General features: G+C 40.4%; 1 protein-coding gene across 1 annotated transcript; it reads left to right on the top strand.

Annotated features, from left to right (window-relative positions):
- The first annotated feature begins 6831 nt into the window (after positions 1-6831).
- Positions 6832-15399, top strand: STAR (steroidogenic acute regulatory protein). Its single transcript, XM_039332980.1, has 7 exons — positions 6832-6995; positions 9749-9862; positions 9992-10119; positions 10401-10559; positions 11382-11566; positions 12081-12174; positions 13276-15399. The coding sequence occupies exons 1-7, from the start codon at positions 6932-6934 to the stop codon at positions 13390-13392; spliced, it is 861 nt and encodes a 286-aa protein (XP_039188914.1). The 5' UTR covers positions 6832-6931; the 3' UTR covers positions 13393-15399.
- The last annotated feature ends 1499 nt before the right edge of the window (positions 15400-16898 follow it).

Below are 16898 nucleotides of genomic sequence, written 5' to 3'. Positions count from 1 at the left end.
TTAAATATTCTGTTGCTTCCTGGTCTTTAAAATTAGATTCACACAATCTATTGGATGAACGTTTTCCAAATCCCATTATGGCTTAGCAACAAGTGGGAACCCTGACACTGTAGCTCATTCAATAAACCATGATTAAATAACCATGTTATCATGTGATGTGTAAATCTAATCATAATGTATAGCTATGGCTTTAAAGTTCTTTGTTGCACACAAGAGAATACTACAAATATTAAGTTCCGAGTTAGTAGGGGATCCATTGCAACTTGCAAGCTCTAGAGGCCTTTTATGGCCTTGGTCCATTCCTGATTATATGCATGATGGGTCAAGGAATGCCCAAGCCTTGAACAACATTTGCATCTTTCCACATCTGCACAGCTGGAATTGTACATTCTCTCACTCCTGCCAAAAGCTTTGAGTTCATCTTAACAGATCTTGCTATCAAACTGATAGTACAAGAAGCTCCAGCAGCTGTCCTTGCAATTTGCTTCTATAGCTGATGGAATGGAATGACTTTTTATCAGCCGGCTCCAATGTTTGATCTCCGTCCACCTACCTGAACAAATTCTAGCTCTTTTCTTTTTCTGACTCCCTTAAAGACCTGGCAGGATATTAAGAAAATGAGGTTTGCTTTTGATATGGTGTCCTTGGTGCAGAAGGCTGCAAAAGGCAGGAGAAGCTGGTTAAATGGTTTTAGGCAGTGAAGAAGCCAGGATGCTCAAAATTAAAGTGGAGAGCATCATTCACCAGGCAGACTCGATTTTGAGAAAGGTGCAAAGGAAGAATGGCATCGATTAGTCCATGCACTGGTTGTAGAAGATGGCAGAAGATTGCAGGGGAAATTTCCTGCATCTCCAGTTTAACAAGGCTCAGAGAAGAAGTGAAGAGAAATACTTTTTTCTGCACCCTGCCTGGCATTAGAGTCAAACTGAACTATAGAAAGATTTTTACATCTTTTAAAGTAGACAAATAAAGCTGGGAACAGATTTTTGAAGCTGTATAAAACTATTCATTTTACTTTCTCTGCTGGGAAGGTAGCATGATAGCCTGCCCTTTCTTTTAACATGAAAAACCTCATTAAAGTCCTCTTTCAAAAATCCATTTTAAAACTTACTTTTGATTTTTTTTATTGCTTTCCCTAACAGACCGAGCCTTTGTACAAGACAAATCCTTTGTAGCCAACTCTGTAATCAAGGCATTCTCTTTTTCAAATCTATATATATAAACAGATGTACATTCCTGAATCAAGAAATTCCAAATTAGTGGCAAATCAGACTTTTTTCCCAATCAACACAGTCAAATAAATTAATCTTGTGTCTGATGCTCATGATTGTTCTAATGATTAAAATTAATTTATAAGCTGTCCTCACATCAAAAAAGCAAGATGGGAACAGGACAAATGTTTCTTTGTTGCAGTAGCATATTCTACCCAGTCCACTCATATCAATCTCATCTCAAAACATTTGTTACCCAAGTACATTGCAACAAATGATATCATAACCATTATAGACATTTAACAATTTCATATGGGAAAATTCCATTGGTTACACATCAAGGACTTGTCTTTTATTGACTAACAGTGCAAGTTTGAAAATGATTAACTCCCTGAGTCAAAAGGAAGAGCATATCAAAAGAAAGGATCCAAGAAAGCAATAATTGGTGCTGAGTAATGATGTATTAAATGGCCCAGCTCAAACATGTGAGTGTAGCATCCAGGGCTCTTTCCTTCATTCCCTGGATATAAGGGGCTTACAGCATGCATTCCTTCTTTCCTTCCTTCCTTCCTCCTTCCTTCCTTCCTTCCTTCCTTCCTCCCTCCCTCCCTCCCTCCCTCCCTCCCTCCACTGCTTTCTCTGTTTTGAGACACAGTGCAAGAATAAAATATTGCTCTGTCCTTGGGCCCTTTGAAGTTTCATTATATTTTATGTTGATTTATTTATTTCTTTTTCTATTTTTGGCCACGCTGAAGTCAATGACTCAATAACCAGGAATATACAAAGGAAACCCAAAATGCTGACATAACCATTGAGAATGTTCTTGAACTGATTCATTTTGTTTCCTTCAATTAAAAGAAAAAGATTAATTTGACCATGTGAAATCCTGATTTGAGCTGAATAACAGTTTCTATGGGGGTAGGTGGGTATCCTTTACACTTTTCAGTAAAGTTCCAAAGTTCCTGGCACTGAACTAAGTATTTCCTGAGCCCACAAATAAACACTTGACAGCCTGGATCTTTCAGTGAATATGGGACTAAAACTCAATTAGTTTGGCCAACGTTGAGGATAATGGGTGTTACAGTCTAAAACATTGAATAGGCATCTGGCTGTGATTACATGTTCTCCATTACCTAGAGGAGAAAGAAAATGCCCTAAAAGAATTTTTAATTTCTGTAGGTTTTTTTTTTAAGTAGATGCTGTAAGGTTATTTACAAGGGAAGAAAAAACAGTGGGTTTTATGTATGAACAAGGCATACTAGATGAAATGAACTTTAAGACCCCCTTATCTCTGCTATGACAATTATTTTCAAATAAATTAAAATCAACTATATGGTTGACTTGCTCCGCATTTATCTCCACCCCAGAATCGGACATCAGAAGAGTCCAGCCTGATAGAACAACGGCTTACTGAATCCAGTTCTTGGTTCTGTGATTGGATCAGCCTAGAAACGGATGCCTTCCCCAGATCTGATGACAACAAGCTCTATAGCTGTGGTTCTCAACCTGTGGGTCGGGACCCCATTTGGGGTCGAACGACCATTTCACGGGGGTCGCCAAACAACGCAGTCTGCCATTTTTTTCCCCCTTTTCCTTGGCTGTGCTACTCCCTTTTATTCTATTGGCTTTTGAAAGCCAATAGAGCAGACTCTCTTGAATAGAGTCTAATTCTATTGGCTTTCAAAAGCCAACAGGAATTGTCCAGGCTGTCTCTGCCCTGCTGAGCCCGCCAAAAGTCCCATTCTGCAAACGGTGCTGCACCAGTTGACTAGTCCTCGACTTATGACCGGTTGAGTAGTCCTCGACTTACGACCGGTTGGGGGTCGCGGCATTAAAAAGGTTGAGAACCACTGCTCTATAGTGAAACTAAATTTTACATCAAAGTATCTTTGACATAAGCAAGCAATGGAAATTTATCTATATTTCCTTTACTACAGATGGTGTGTGCTGGAATACATGCTGGGTGCAAGGAGGAGGAGGAGGAGATTTATATCAGAAAAAGCAGCACTCCCATTCATTAATAAGTACATATAACATGGACGGAAATAGCCAGGAAAATGCCTAGGATGGATCTTTAACCACTCGATGATGGCTTTGCTCCTGGGCCCAGATTCTGCCTTGTAGAAAAAGCAAAGCTGTCAGCCTTCAACAGAAATCCCCCTTTTCTTGCCTTCTTGCAACAGTAACCTGGAAGGTCAGCACTCCAGCAAAAGAGCACGCAAGCTGACGTCAAAGGAAGTAACTGCCGATCGACTGGCTTTTGGGAAAGAGCATCCCTACAGTTGTAACTCACTAGGAAATGTCAGCTTATCCTTGACTGTTATCATCTCCTGCACGGCATCCCCCCCCCCCTTTGAGAACGATAATGCAGCTGGTTTCACAGATAGAAGAGATGAAGAGTTTTCAGAGATGGCTGGTGTTTCTTCTTTCATTTAGGAAGGAATCCCTCTAAAATCCATACTTGCTTCAACACCTGCACCCTCCGTTCCTCTCCCACCACTTTGTGGACCATCTTCTAACATTTTTCATGGAAGTTATCCCCTGCCTAAACAAGGTCAAGGTATGCTGCAGGGCAAGTCACACCATCTGCATTTGAAACACTCTGCCTCTCAGACTTAATATGGGTTTTTCGTAATTTAACGTCTCTCTGGATTTTGTAATGTCTATGCGTTTTATTTTCACTTAAATAAAATGAAGGTCAAGGAGATCCAGACAGGCTCTCCTTGCTGGGAAATCATATTTTATCCGATATCCACACTTTGGGAAAATGTGATTATCTCTTCTGTCCCATCAATAGCATTCCCTTCCCTTCTTTACTGTCAAAGAAGGAGTGTGTCTCCCTGCACCCACCATACTTCTTCGCCATTTAACCAAATATTCTGGGGTTTGCAAGGCAGTCTGAATCATAGCTAACAATACAGACCAAGTTACTAAACAAGCTAGGCTAAAGCATTTTAACTACTTTGTGGTTTGGGAGGGGAAAGACTTACAGCATTGGCATTTAAACTCTTCACAAGGGAGATACATATTGAACTCAAACATGTATTGTTTTGAAGGACCATTTCTAAATGTTTAATATAATTCTGACAGAATAGTCTATTCCTTAAGACCTGGAGTCAACACCTCCTGGCTTAGCTGCCCCGCAATTATTGTCTCCATTATCATTGAAAGCCATCATGGTTTGGCCATCCCTGAAGACCAGCGTGTTAGAAAAAGGACACAACGCAACTATAGACAAACATTACAAAAAATACAGATTGCACAATTGCCCCAGTGCCATATTTACCTAAACAAAACCAGGAACAGTATAATAAAGTGATGCAATGTGCATGACACATTTACCACACTGCCCTCTTTGCCTACAGAGGTTTAAGAGGGAACTAAAACAAAGCCATCACAGAACTGGACATACCATCCAGAGAGAAAGTTTGCAATATATCATCTCCAAGAGACTTTTCTTCCAATTCATTTGTATTAGGCACACAACTAGAATTCAGTGGTGATACAGTTAGAGTACTTTCCACAAAGCCTCATGAAAGAGTCATAGCCATGGTGTTATTTTTTTTTAAACTTTGTCAGTATTTTTTTTTTTAATCATGTGTACGTGTTGTCTTTTCTCTTGAAAACTCAAAATGGTGTCACTGGAGTTTCTCTCATTTATCTTCCCAGGAGTAATCTCTATAAAGTAGCTCAGATGAAGCTAGGGACTGGTCTTATCAGGTCATGGTCAAGAAACTCTTGAATTTGACTTCCTGGTCTCAATCCAACCTCTTAAACAGTGCTCTATGTCAGGCATGCTGGCTGAAGAATTCTGGGAGTTGAAGTCCACAAGTCATAAAAGAGCCAAGTTTGAAGACCCCTGCTCTACGTCATCATCTTTGTCAGCTGTTCAGTTGTGTCTGACCCTTGACCACTATATGGATCAGCACTCTCCATATCCCTCCATCTTGCACCACCTCCTTCAGATCTGTCATGGTCATCCCGGGGTCATCCTTTCTGGTGTCCAGCCAGGGGGCACTAGGGATGAGAAGGATTAAAATATTTGTGCCTTTGAGTCCGTCTTGATTCTTTGAAGACTTGAATCAGTCTTGACATGACAACAAGTCCATGCAGTTTTCTTGCAGAAATGATTTGCCTTTGTCTTCTTCCTACGAATTGATGAAACTATAAGTTTACTTGATGATTTTAAATAGAATAAAGTAAAAGGCTCCCTTAAATTGAGTTCAGTCCTGGATGATAGTCATAAAACTGGCTATAATTTCCCACTGACTGACTTCTTCTGGAATATCTTGTTTTGTTTTGTTTTGGTCTGAGATTTTAAGCAGGACTGAGTCTCCTTAGCATTTGGTACAGTATCTTCTAAGGCCTGATAGGAACTGCCTGCTTCTGTGGCAGAGTAACTCATAGAACAGTAATAGAAAAGTGAAGGATCTTACCTTAATCATTCCTGTCCTCTTATCATATGAGCAGATGATCATCGTAGCAGATGATACAGAGTAAATCAGGAAGTGCATTATAAACACAAAGTTTCATCCCACTAAGGTGTTCTGTTATTTATTTTTTAAGAAGGCTGCCCTTTTAAATTGTGTCACAGAAAGGTTTTTCAATAATGCTGATTTTCTCCTGAAAGCCACATCTAATGACTAAGGGAAACTGATCAAAAACATTCCAGATATTTGAGAGATGGCACAGAATAATTCTCTGTTGCATCAGCATTGTATTCGGGTTGTGTTTCTGTTCTGTAAATAATGATAAGGATTTGAGACATTTATACATTGGTCTCCGTCGAAGGCCTCTAGATGCTTAGGGCTAATTGCTGTTCAATTTCAGCGTGTTCTCGGATTTTTCATTCCTGCTTTTTAATCATTAATGGCCTCTGTTTGGTTCTTTTTAATTTTTTCTGCAAATCTTACACTGAGCAAGGAATGGAACATAATGATCTTCAAGGTCCTGCCAGCTCTTTGATGTGTCTCTCCATTCTTATTACATTTTTTTTCATCACGGTTATACTTATTTTTCTGACAATGTTTTATTTGTCCTGGATCACTTTATAAACTTGGGGTATACTGTTTTTAAATAACAAAAACACATCGATACATGGAATAACAGAATCATCCTATTTTTTTAATGGAAGGACTCTTGCAATTTACCTAATCTGAATTTTAACTGGACTGACACCTCTAGATAGTGAACTGCATCTGGCACAGGAATTTAATTCGTTGCCTCTGTTTACTCTGGTCCTGAATTAGTTACCGATCACTATACTCCATTCCTCAACCTGTTACACCTTCATAGAAGCACCCAAAGTGGATTTTTGCTGAAAAAAGAAAAAGCTTTGGTTGGTAGGACTGATTTGAAGCACAACCTGGCTGGAAAACATCTGGCAATCTTCAAAAGAAGATAAGCTGGCTTAAAACCCTTTGGGGATTGTGGAACCTTTCCTTGGGTGGAGCTTTCCTTGCAATTTCAATGCCTGCCACTTGTCCCTACCTCCCCCCCCCCAACTCGAGAGAGGACGAGATTGGCCTTGGTGTCAGCCAGCTTACTGTAAGTGATGTCTTTCCTTATCTCACAGCTGACAAAATAGTATCGTTCATCAGCTGTATTTAAGGGTGGAGACCAGCAGAGCCTCCAGTGACAACCATACTCCCGGAGCTCAAAGACACAAGGAGTAGCAATCCAAATCGGGGACTCCTTTGAGACTTTGAAAGACTCTCGTGATGCTGCCAGCAACATTCAAGCTTTGCGCCGGCATTTCCTACAGACACTTGCACAACATGACAGGTAAGGAGGCATCACGTAACTCTTGAATGGCAAGAGAAGACTAGAGACAATATTTGAGGCTGTGGTTGAAGTCAGAGTAGCCAAATTCAGGATAGGTTTTTTGGAATGGTTCAGGCGGACAGTTCAAGTTTAATAGCTCTTTGGAAGACACTTAGGCTGAGATGATTGATCCCGATCTTTTCTCCAACCAAAACTAATGCTTTATTCCTGAGCCATAATGAAGCACCCATACTCTTTTTTGCTTTGGAAATCAGTACAGATCAAGCCAAATCGATAGGTGTTTGTGCCCAGCTAATAGATAAAATTCAAAGATGGAAAGTTGATGGAAGGCTAGTTTTTTTTTTCCCAGATGGGCAGCATGGGTTCCTGCAGCCTGCAAAGATTTCCTGGCGGAGTTGAAATGCTAATCTGTTAGTTCCTGGGATTACCTTTGTGCATTGTTCTATCAAGCAGTAGCACAGACAGAAACATGCTGTAAGCAAGAGCATAAAGTATTTCCCTTTTCAAATTAGTTTGGGAGATTGTTAGGATCCAGCTGGAGTGGAGGTGAACTGGAGTGCAAGGAGAGAAAATAAGAGAGAATGAATATGATGGGGAATACTGTTTGCATTCTTCTGGCTGCCAATTTATCATAGTCCAGGTGTTATGTTTTGGACACAAGGTGAACTGCAACAAGGCTATGTGTAAATTGAGTAACAGAAAAATATTTTGCCAATTCAGACCATGTTGCCACTAAGTCAGCACCTTTACTTACAATAGCCCCTCAGATGCACACGACTATAGTGGTTCTGCATTATTCAGAAACAGGTTTTCTAGTGGAGAAAAGTGTCAGCTGTTACTTTCTACCTTGCGTGATGTTGTTGAGGGCAAACACTTCCCGCCTATTAATACCCTAAAATTTGTGCATTGGCAGTGAAACGTTTTATTTCTTTCTTTTTCCTCCGCCCTTACAACAACCACTGAGAGACCAGTTCTGCTTTCGCTATCAGTGGATTTAGTGATTAGTATGGCAAGGCTTTTCCAAAGTCAGGTGCTGAGGACTGCCACTTATGTCAACGGTAGTGCCAAGAAGCAGTCTCTCCTTCTGAGGCTATCAGCAGCTTGGAAGGGAAAATATTGTAGGACTATTGAGGACGGTGAAAAACCAACTCTATCTCCTTCTAAGCCTCTAGCTAGTCTTGCAATTACCGCTGATTTGTATTTTAGAAAAATGCCTTCCTTCTTTCCCTACAATTGGTCAAATATGGCACATAAGAACTACCAGGAGCCAAAGAATGGCTCAAAAACAGGAATGAGAAATGCTGTACTTAAGGCAACTGTGTTTGTTGATGTACCGTATATGCCGGCGTATAAGGCAACTTCCGCGAGCGCTAAAATCAGCGCCAAAGACAGGGGTCGTCTTATACGCCGAGTCGTCTTATACGCCGGAAATACTGGTAGTTTCCGGCGTATAAGACGACGTTCTAGGAATGCAGCTCGGCAATAAAGACGGGGGTCGTCTTATACGCCGGGTCACCTTGTACGCCGGCATATACGGTATTCATCTGGAATGTTTATATTCCACCTTTCATCCATCCTGAATCTCAGGATGACATCAATGAAGGATTTCAAAGCAGACTCCTATCTGGGCACTGACCAAATCTGCTAAGCTTCAGCAGGGGGCTGTTTCATCTGAACATACTCTTCCATGCCTTTTTCAGCAACTCAAGTGCCTCTTCCTAACCATGGTGCATTCATTTTCTTTTCGGTGTTAACCATTATGTACTCAGCTGTATATTATCTCGATCAGAGGTGGGAAACTTTTATGGCCCGTTATGGAACTAAGCCTGTTTAGTTGTGCATTGAACAACAATCCTACCATGCTGAAGACTAATTTAATAACCAATTTAAACCTTCTGCAAACACAGAAGACAGAAAAATTGTATGGACTTCTCCTTATACTGTATTACTATTTCAAAATAAACAAACAAACAAGCAGAAGAATGAATATCAAGTTACTGATGAACTTTTATCCAAATAAATGTGCAGACGATTAGTTTAAAGTGCAAACAGCCTTTCTTGGAAGCAGGAAGAAGCCGATGGATTTTCTGCAAGTAGAGGCACAGAATCTTCTGCTCTTCAGTGCAGGAATAAATTCCTCCATATTCAAAATCAAAGCTTTTTGTGGTTGCCCTCTACAGACGTGCAACCAACAGCACACATTGCCCATCCCTGAAGCTGTACTGGCTGGGGAGGGTAAGTGTTGTAATCTCAACACATTTACAGGATACCAGGATGGTTTTTTTTGTTTTTGTTTTTTTGTAGACTCCGGAAGGGGGTGAAGAATTCAGTGGAGAATTCCTTCCCCCACCCCCCAATAATGCTGCCATGTGTCTGGTTAACGAAACACTTCAAAGAACCTTCAGGCATTTTTTTAACCTAAAAAGCCTTTATTAGTGTTACAGAGATGTCAGCACGGCATGGTGGAAATGCTAAGATCTGAATTTCCCTTCCTTTGCACATAACATTCCAGGCATTTCCCTTCGTCCATTTTGGGGTCGTGATTCACATCTTCCAATTAACTTGGAGGGCAAAGATTTACTTCTGTTTCTTTTTCCCCCGGGCTTTCCTTATAGGGCTTTCCTTATATTCGCCTCCCCTCTCACTGTCACCTGATTTAACTCTAAAAATACCAGACAGTTCTGCATATATTGTCAAAGCAAGAATATTCAATATTAGCAGCGTTGACAAATGCTGGGACTTCTTCCTCTTAGGTTTGAAGAGGCAAGCAGCCGTAGCCATTGTCCAGGAACTGAAGAAAGTTGCATTTTCCAGGCTTGGCCCTACCCAGTGGATCAACAATGTACACAGAAGGAGTTCTCTTCTAGGCAAGTAGAATAGAATTGCCTTTTTTTCTTTCCAGAAAGCACCTCCCTGTTTTGAGTGTGCTGGCAGTGATGACAGAAGATTGTGATTTCTTTGATTTCTATTTCTTAAAATCTAATTCAATTGTGCAGGTTCGAGGCTGGAGGAGAACCCTTTCAGTGACATGGAGATATCCTACATCAAGCAAGGAGAGGAAGCTATCCAGAAGTCTCTGAATATTCTTGGCGATAAAAGCGGCTGGAAAACTGAGGCGGTGATGGTACGCTTAACAGTTCTCCAAGAGGAGACTATGATTAAGAGATAGTGACAAATTTTAGGTTGCTGTAAAGTAGAAATGTTGAAACGGAGTAAGAAATGGCTGGCTGTAGCATTATGAGCAGCAACAGAAATCTGTTAAGTACAACTTAATTAGGTCTCTTAGCTGAGCCAGAGGAACTTGGGGCTTCAAGGATGACCCTGTGTACAGCCTATAATAGTAGTAAGCTAGGGATGCCTGTGTATCCCATTAATACCTACCAATTAAATTGTTTATTCCTACAGGGCAATGGTGACAAAGTCTTGAGCAAAGTGTTGCCTGACGTAGGGAAGGTTTTCCAGCTTGAAGTAGTAGTTGATCAACCCCTAGATTGTGTCTATGAGGAGTTAGTGGAAAAGATGGAACAGATGGGAGACTGGAATCCGAATGTTAAAGAAATCAAGGTAAGGCTTCTGCAGGTAGAGACCCTTTTTGGAAAGGAAGAAAAATTGCAAGGATTATTAAGCACGTGGCCCTTTCAAAACTTTTAGAAGCAAAATTATTCTTCAGAGAGAATAGTAATAAAGAAAAATGATACCCAGAGTTAAATTGCTGGAGAATATTCAGTGGGGATTGGGAGATTCCGTTCCCCATAATTCTGGGCATCTTTCATTCTTGACCACAGAGGCTTGGATTGTAGTGGCAGGAGACTGTAGTTCAGCAACATCTGGAGAATCTCAAGTTCAAAACCCTGATGTACAATAAGTTCTACTTGTAACATGAGCAAGGGAAAGTGCAAAAATAAAATTTGCCAACAGCTATGGGTTGAGCTGAACATTAGTTACTCTACACTCTTTCGATGTGTTCTATCTCTCACTATTTTGTGGGAAAGGTTCCTCCACTATTTTGATTGTGTGTAGTCAGAGATGCCCCCGTTTCTGAGTTAGTTTTGGGGTACGCAAACAAACAGCTCCCAAATGTAGGCAAGAGAAACTTGCTTGTAGTGTCTCCTTCTCTACAGATGAAAGTATACATTTATTGCCTCTTCCGTGGCGTTGACTCTTTAACCTGTTACCCAAAGCTGAAATCATTCTATATTTTTGAAATGCACCAACTTTCTTTCTCCATAAAAATTTCGCTTTGTCTTTTTTAATGGTCCGTTGCACAATCAGCCAGATGTTCAGATTAGATTCGGCATTTTTATCCACTTAAGTCCTTCCCAAGGACTTGGGATAGGCAAATGTAATGTTGTTGTTGCTGTTATTAAAATAGCCATCTTTTCATAGATTCTCCAGAAGATTGGCAAAGATACCGTGATCACTCATGAGACCTCAGCGCCAACTCCTGGCAACGTAATTGGTCCACGAGACTTTGTCAGCGTCCGGTGTTCCAAACGGCGTGGTTCTACATGCCTCTTAGCAGGCATGTCAACCACCTACACCGCCATGCCAGAACAAAAAGGAGTTATCAGGTACCCCTTGCCTTTACTAAGCTACATAGTTCAGTTACAGAACAGATCCCCAACTCTAGGTCCTTGTATCAGAATCCTCCTCAGCAATCCTGAAAAAATACAGGACATCTAGAGAGCATCAGGGTAAGAAAGGCCATCCTATTACGAAGACTCAAACTTAGTAACAATATGGTTACTAATGAGATGTCTTCTCTTCAGCTGATGTGCTAAAATATGCTATAACATATTGATGGTATCAATGGAAGGAGAGGTGATGTGGAGGGAGAACATTCAGAGGAGGAGGTGGGAGCCAAAACAAGAGGCAACACAGACCAGAGCTGGATCAAAGACAAAGGAAGAGAGTTAGAATAGCCACTCCCTAGAATCTCTCTGGGTATATATCTATTAGGATGGTAGTAGTAAGAGTTTAGTCTGGCAAGATTCTGTCTGTTGAGTGTAAGCAAAGAAAGAATTGAACTGTGGCGGGGTTATTCCTTGTCGTTCTTGGGTAACTTGTTTTCTTTCTTTTCCGCAGAGCGGAAAATGGTCCCACATGCATGGTTCTTCATCCAGTTCTAGGAAATCCCTCACAAACCAAGTTAACCTGGCTTCTCAGCATTGATTTAAAGGTAAAGATATAGGACAAACCAGGTTGAATCGTGGTGACCCATTACTTTTACAAAAACACTTCCATGCCATCTTACAATGGCTTGTGGTGTTACAGCAGTGCACAGCTTAAATGGGGATATTTGTATTGTCTACAAGAAAGTTAATCCTGAACGGATGGTAGTTCCCTCTCCCCCCCCCCCATCATCATTAAAAGGAATAAGGAAGATTATATATAAAGCCCTCTATCTGCAACTGTCCCATTTTAAAATGAGTTATTGGGAATAGGAGGAGATGAGTTTTCCTTTTGTGTAAATATTATACTTTTGATTTTTTAAAAAAAATAAAAAATTCTTCCCTTGGGGAAAAAAAAAGTGCCAAAAGTTTGTTCTTATTTGCAACTGTGAACAATGTCAACATCTCCACTAACAAGAGAATCACCAAGTACAAAGATATATGGATTCACAATTTGATTAAATATCTGCATGGAGAATTGGATAAGAAATAAACTCCCCTTCTATTTTCATAGCTAAAACTTATTAGTACAGGTAGTCCTCAACTTACGACAACTGAGCCCCAAATTTCTGTTGTTAAGTGAAACATTTGTTAAGTGAGTTTTGGTCCCTTTTATCTTTTATTGCCTCAGTTGTGAAGTGAATCCCTGCAACTGATAAGTTAGTAACCTGGTTAAGTGACTCTGGCTTCCCCATTGACTTTGCTTGTCAGAAGGGTGCAGAAGGGAATGAAGTGACTTTGGGACACCACAACGGTCGTAAGCACGAACCAGCTGCCAAGCATCTGAATTTTGATCACGTGATCATGGGACACTGCAGAGGTCGTAACTGTGAAAGATAGTCGTAAATCACATTTTCCAGTGCCGTTGTAGCTTTGAACGGTCACTAAACGAATTGTTAAGTCAATGACAAATTTCAGGCCAGAAACACAAAAGTCCTTAATGCAGGCTTAATAAAGTTATGAAATTTATAGGTTCACTCCCCAAATTGTAGCTCTACAGAAGCTGTTGAACTACTAAGTTTCTTTTTCTTGACATGGAGCTTGAGTCTATTTCTAACTGCAGAGCAACCTGGTTTAACATCCCCCCCCCCCTTTTTTTTTAATTCCAGGGATGGCTTCCAAAGACACTAATCAACCAAGTTCTTTCTCAAACCCAAATGGATTTTGCTAACCACCTCCGGAATCGTTTGACCAAATCTACATCTGCGCAAGCCCTCAGATACTAAAATTTTCCCTCCTGGCAAATTTTTCCTGAATGATGGTCTGACTTCAGCCCACTAACGAATCACTGACTGAAGACTGTATCCCAGAGAATTGATGAACACCACTCTTGAACTTCACTCTTCTCTCCTGTTTATGTTACATCCTTAGGTTTAAGAGCCTTTCCTTAGAAAGAGGTGCACAAAGTTTGTGTTCAGGGCTCTGGCAGAATAAGATACCCGCCTCAGGTAGCAGGCGCTGAAGGTGATACCAAGTGATATCAATGGTGGCAGTTTGCTGGGACTCAAAAGGCTAGCTATTGCTTGATGGGCAAGGAGTTGCGTCTTCTAAATTCTGAAATGCATAACGCAAGGTAAACTATACTGAGAAGGCTGCCTGAGTCTTAAGTCAGGGGTGTCAAACTCGCAAAGTCTCGTGATGTGTCGCAACGTGTCGTGACTTTTTCCTCACTGCCAGCAATGGGGTGAGTGCGGTTTCGACATGACGCATCCTGCCTGTGTTTGACACCCCTGGCTAAGTTTGACACCCCTGGCTAAGTGATAGGCTACAATAGGACACAACTAGAGTTTAAGACTAAAAGAGGAAAAAGCCAGCATCTTTGATGAACAGATTACTGTTCCACCTGGACCATACTGCACGGACTCTCTATGCCGGGTTTATTATGCAGTGTGCTTGGAGTGGGTTAATCTATCTTGGCTACATGCCAGGTTTGATCTGTAACCTCTTCATTTTAAGCAACTGACAGGAACCAAGAGATGAGAAAGCTTTGCAGGATTTGGAGAATTATGCCAACAAGTAACTAGGCAGACAGTCTGACTTGCAGTAAGGCTGTTCCAAAATACTTTTATAGGGAAAAGTATCATGTCCAGAGTGATGCCTTAGTTAAAAGATGCTGGCCATCACCTTCTCTTAATATCTTGACTCATCCCAGCTTGGCAGCCGTTTTTTTACAACCCCCCCCCCCCAAAGCTGCTACAGAGGCAGCTGTCATATCCTCCCCCATCATTTGCAACTTCCTATTTCCATGCCAGGATATCACTACCAATGGAAGATCTGACAGGAGCCCAACCTGTCTCTTTTTTCTATTTTTGACTACTATGGAATGGCTCCTAAATCTAGGACAAGGTAAAGATTAATTCAAGGGTCACTAGTTCCTATGATACTGTACACTTAAGTGGAGTTAATTGAATTCTGCAATATTGGCTTTATTTAAGCTGACTTTAAATCTAACTCCATTAGTTGATCTGGTCAACTAATGTTCTTTTCATATTTTCACAGAACATTAAGTCTTCATGAATTCAGTTTAAGTGTGCCGTGGGAAGAGAAACTATGCATAGTATTAAATTATGGTCACTGCCTAATTATTGTTGGAGAGTAGATCTTTCCCATCCCTTCCATCTTCTGCCTGATTTGTTTGCTGCCCTTTGAAGGGCCAAGAAATCAATCAGATATTGTTTCCCACCTTTTCCTATTTTCTTCTTTGAAGACGGATAAAATGGGAAGTTCCAAAGATTAGCATGAAGATAATTCACCCATCCTTGGCAAGTAAGATAGACCAGTATTTTTTAAACTTGGCAACTTTAGGCTATGTGGACTTCGATTCCCAGAATTTGTCAGACTGCATGGAGTTTGAAAAAACACTGGAATACATGCACACTGTTGTTAACTCTTGATGCCAATTCCGTCCTAGGCTTTTCAAACATGCTACTCAATTTTGTCTGAGCTTTAGTCTAAAGGGAAGGGTGAAAAGTTACTTGTTTTTCCCCCCAGATCAACCAAAACTGGCAGATAGTCCTTGTCTGATAATAATAAACATCAGAGCTGATGGTAGCTTAAGTTTTAAAAGCCATGTAACAATTATGCCCTCCAAAATTTCACAATAGAAAACAAAGTCAGTTTCAAGGATTTGCAACACTGCTGTTTACTTGCTACGGAACTCCGCTTATTCTGCCCTTGTAATGTATTGCAGAAGCTTAAGTCTCTGCTTGCAACGAATCTGGAAAAAAAAAAAAGTCTGTTCTGCACTATTTCAATAGCAAATAGGATTTTGCTTGGGGGATTTTTGGGCAGAGGGGGTGTTATTAGAAAACCATAATTGTGCTATCGTTTATTACCAACCATTCCAAATCTAATTCAGCATCTGTAGCAGACCAAATAATGACTTTATTCTAATTCCCTCCATATGTTGCCCCTCTCCTCGCCAAATTATCACCAATGGCAAATCTGTCCCCATAACAAACATTTACATCAGAGATTGGTCTTTACTCGCCTTGTTGGAGAGAAGAAAAGGATAAATGTTAGTTAAATGGTCAAAAACCTGTGTTTGAAGTGTTAAGAAGGCGTGTCTCATGTCACTTCATTTACCTCAGGGGTCACTAGCAAGGTTAATTCAAACCAGGAAGACTTTCCCACAGCCATCTACAAAATCCAGTCTGTCAATATTTATTTTCCCTCCCTCTCGTTTGCAAAGGCGTTTTATTTAATTATTTATTCTAATTAAGATTTGCGAAATGTTTCCGATTCATAGCTTCCATTACTTCAATCTACCAACCAACCTAGTCTGAGATGTGTGGAGAATCTGGCGTACTAACACATAGTTCCAGGGAGTCCTCGACTTACGACCGCAATTGAGCCCCAAAATTTCTGTTGCTAACTGAGACATGTATTAAGGGTGCTTTGCCCCATTTTACGACCGTTCTTGCCACGGTTGTTACGTGGATCGTTGCAGCTGTTAAGTTAGTAACGCAGCTGTTAAGTGAATCTAGCTTCCCCATTGACTTTGCTTGTCAGAAGGTCGCAAAAGGGGATCAACGTGACCCCGGGACGCTGCAACCGTCGTAAGTACGAGTCAGTGGCCAAGTGTCTGAATTTTGACTATGTGACCACGGGGATGTGACAAGTCACTTTTTTCAGCGCTGTAACTTTAAACGGTCACTAAATGAACTGTTGTAAGTTGTGGACCACCTGTATGCATTTTAACATACGTGAAAAAGTACTTTCTGTGATCTGAACAACACAAAGGTATATACAAATTAAATTAGTGCTTTAGATCTAACAAAGCAGCCGCTCTGTGGTTATAATTTCGTGAATTTACGCTGTATGAATAAAAAATTAAAAAAATAAAGTATGTTGTGGTGTGCTTTGTTCAAAAGAGCACTATCTGCTTAAATTTCACTTTAAAAACCAAAGGGAATAGAAAAAAAAGTGATAGAAATGGCAAAGATGGCGAAGTTAACTATTTGATTTAAGGAGAAAAATATATCTAGCTCTGTCTTCACTTGGAAACTGCTTCTAGGCTTCCTGTTCAAAAGAGAAGAAAATGAAACTTTTGACTTTGGATTTTGATGATCCAAATAGATTGTTGTTATAGTTTGTACTCACTAACTATACAGAAGTAAAAAGCAGAGATTATAACTCTACTATATAACTTACTGGAAATCACTTTTTTTCTTTCCCACTACATCTTTTTTCTTCCTTTTTCCCTTTAACCATTTCCCTGTTCATTATTTTC

The sequence above is a fragment of the Crotalus tigris genome, unplaced genomic scaffold, assembly GCF_016545835.1.
Source record: "Crotalus tigris isolate CLP2741 ecotype Arizona unplaced genomic scaffold, ASM1654583v1 scf7180000024470.1849372, whole genome shotgun sequence".
NCBI lineage: Eukaryota > Metazoa > Chordata > Lepidosauria > Squamata > Viperidae > Crotalus > Crotalus tigris.
Note: the sequence above shows the minus strand (reverse complement) of the source record. Positions and strands in the feature narration are given on the sequence as shown.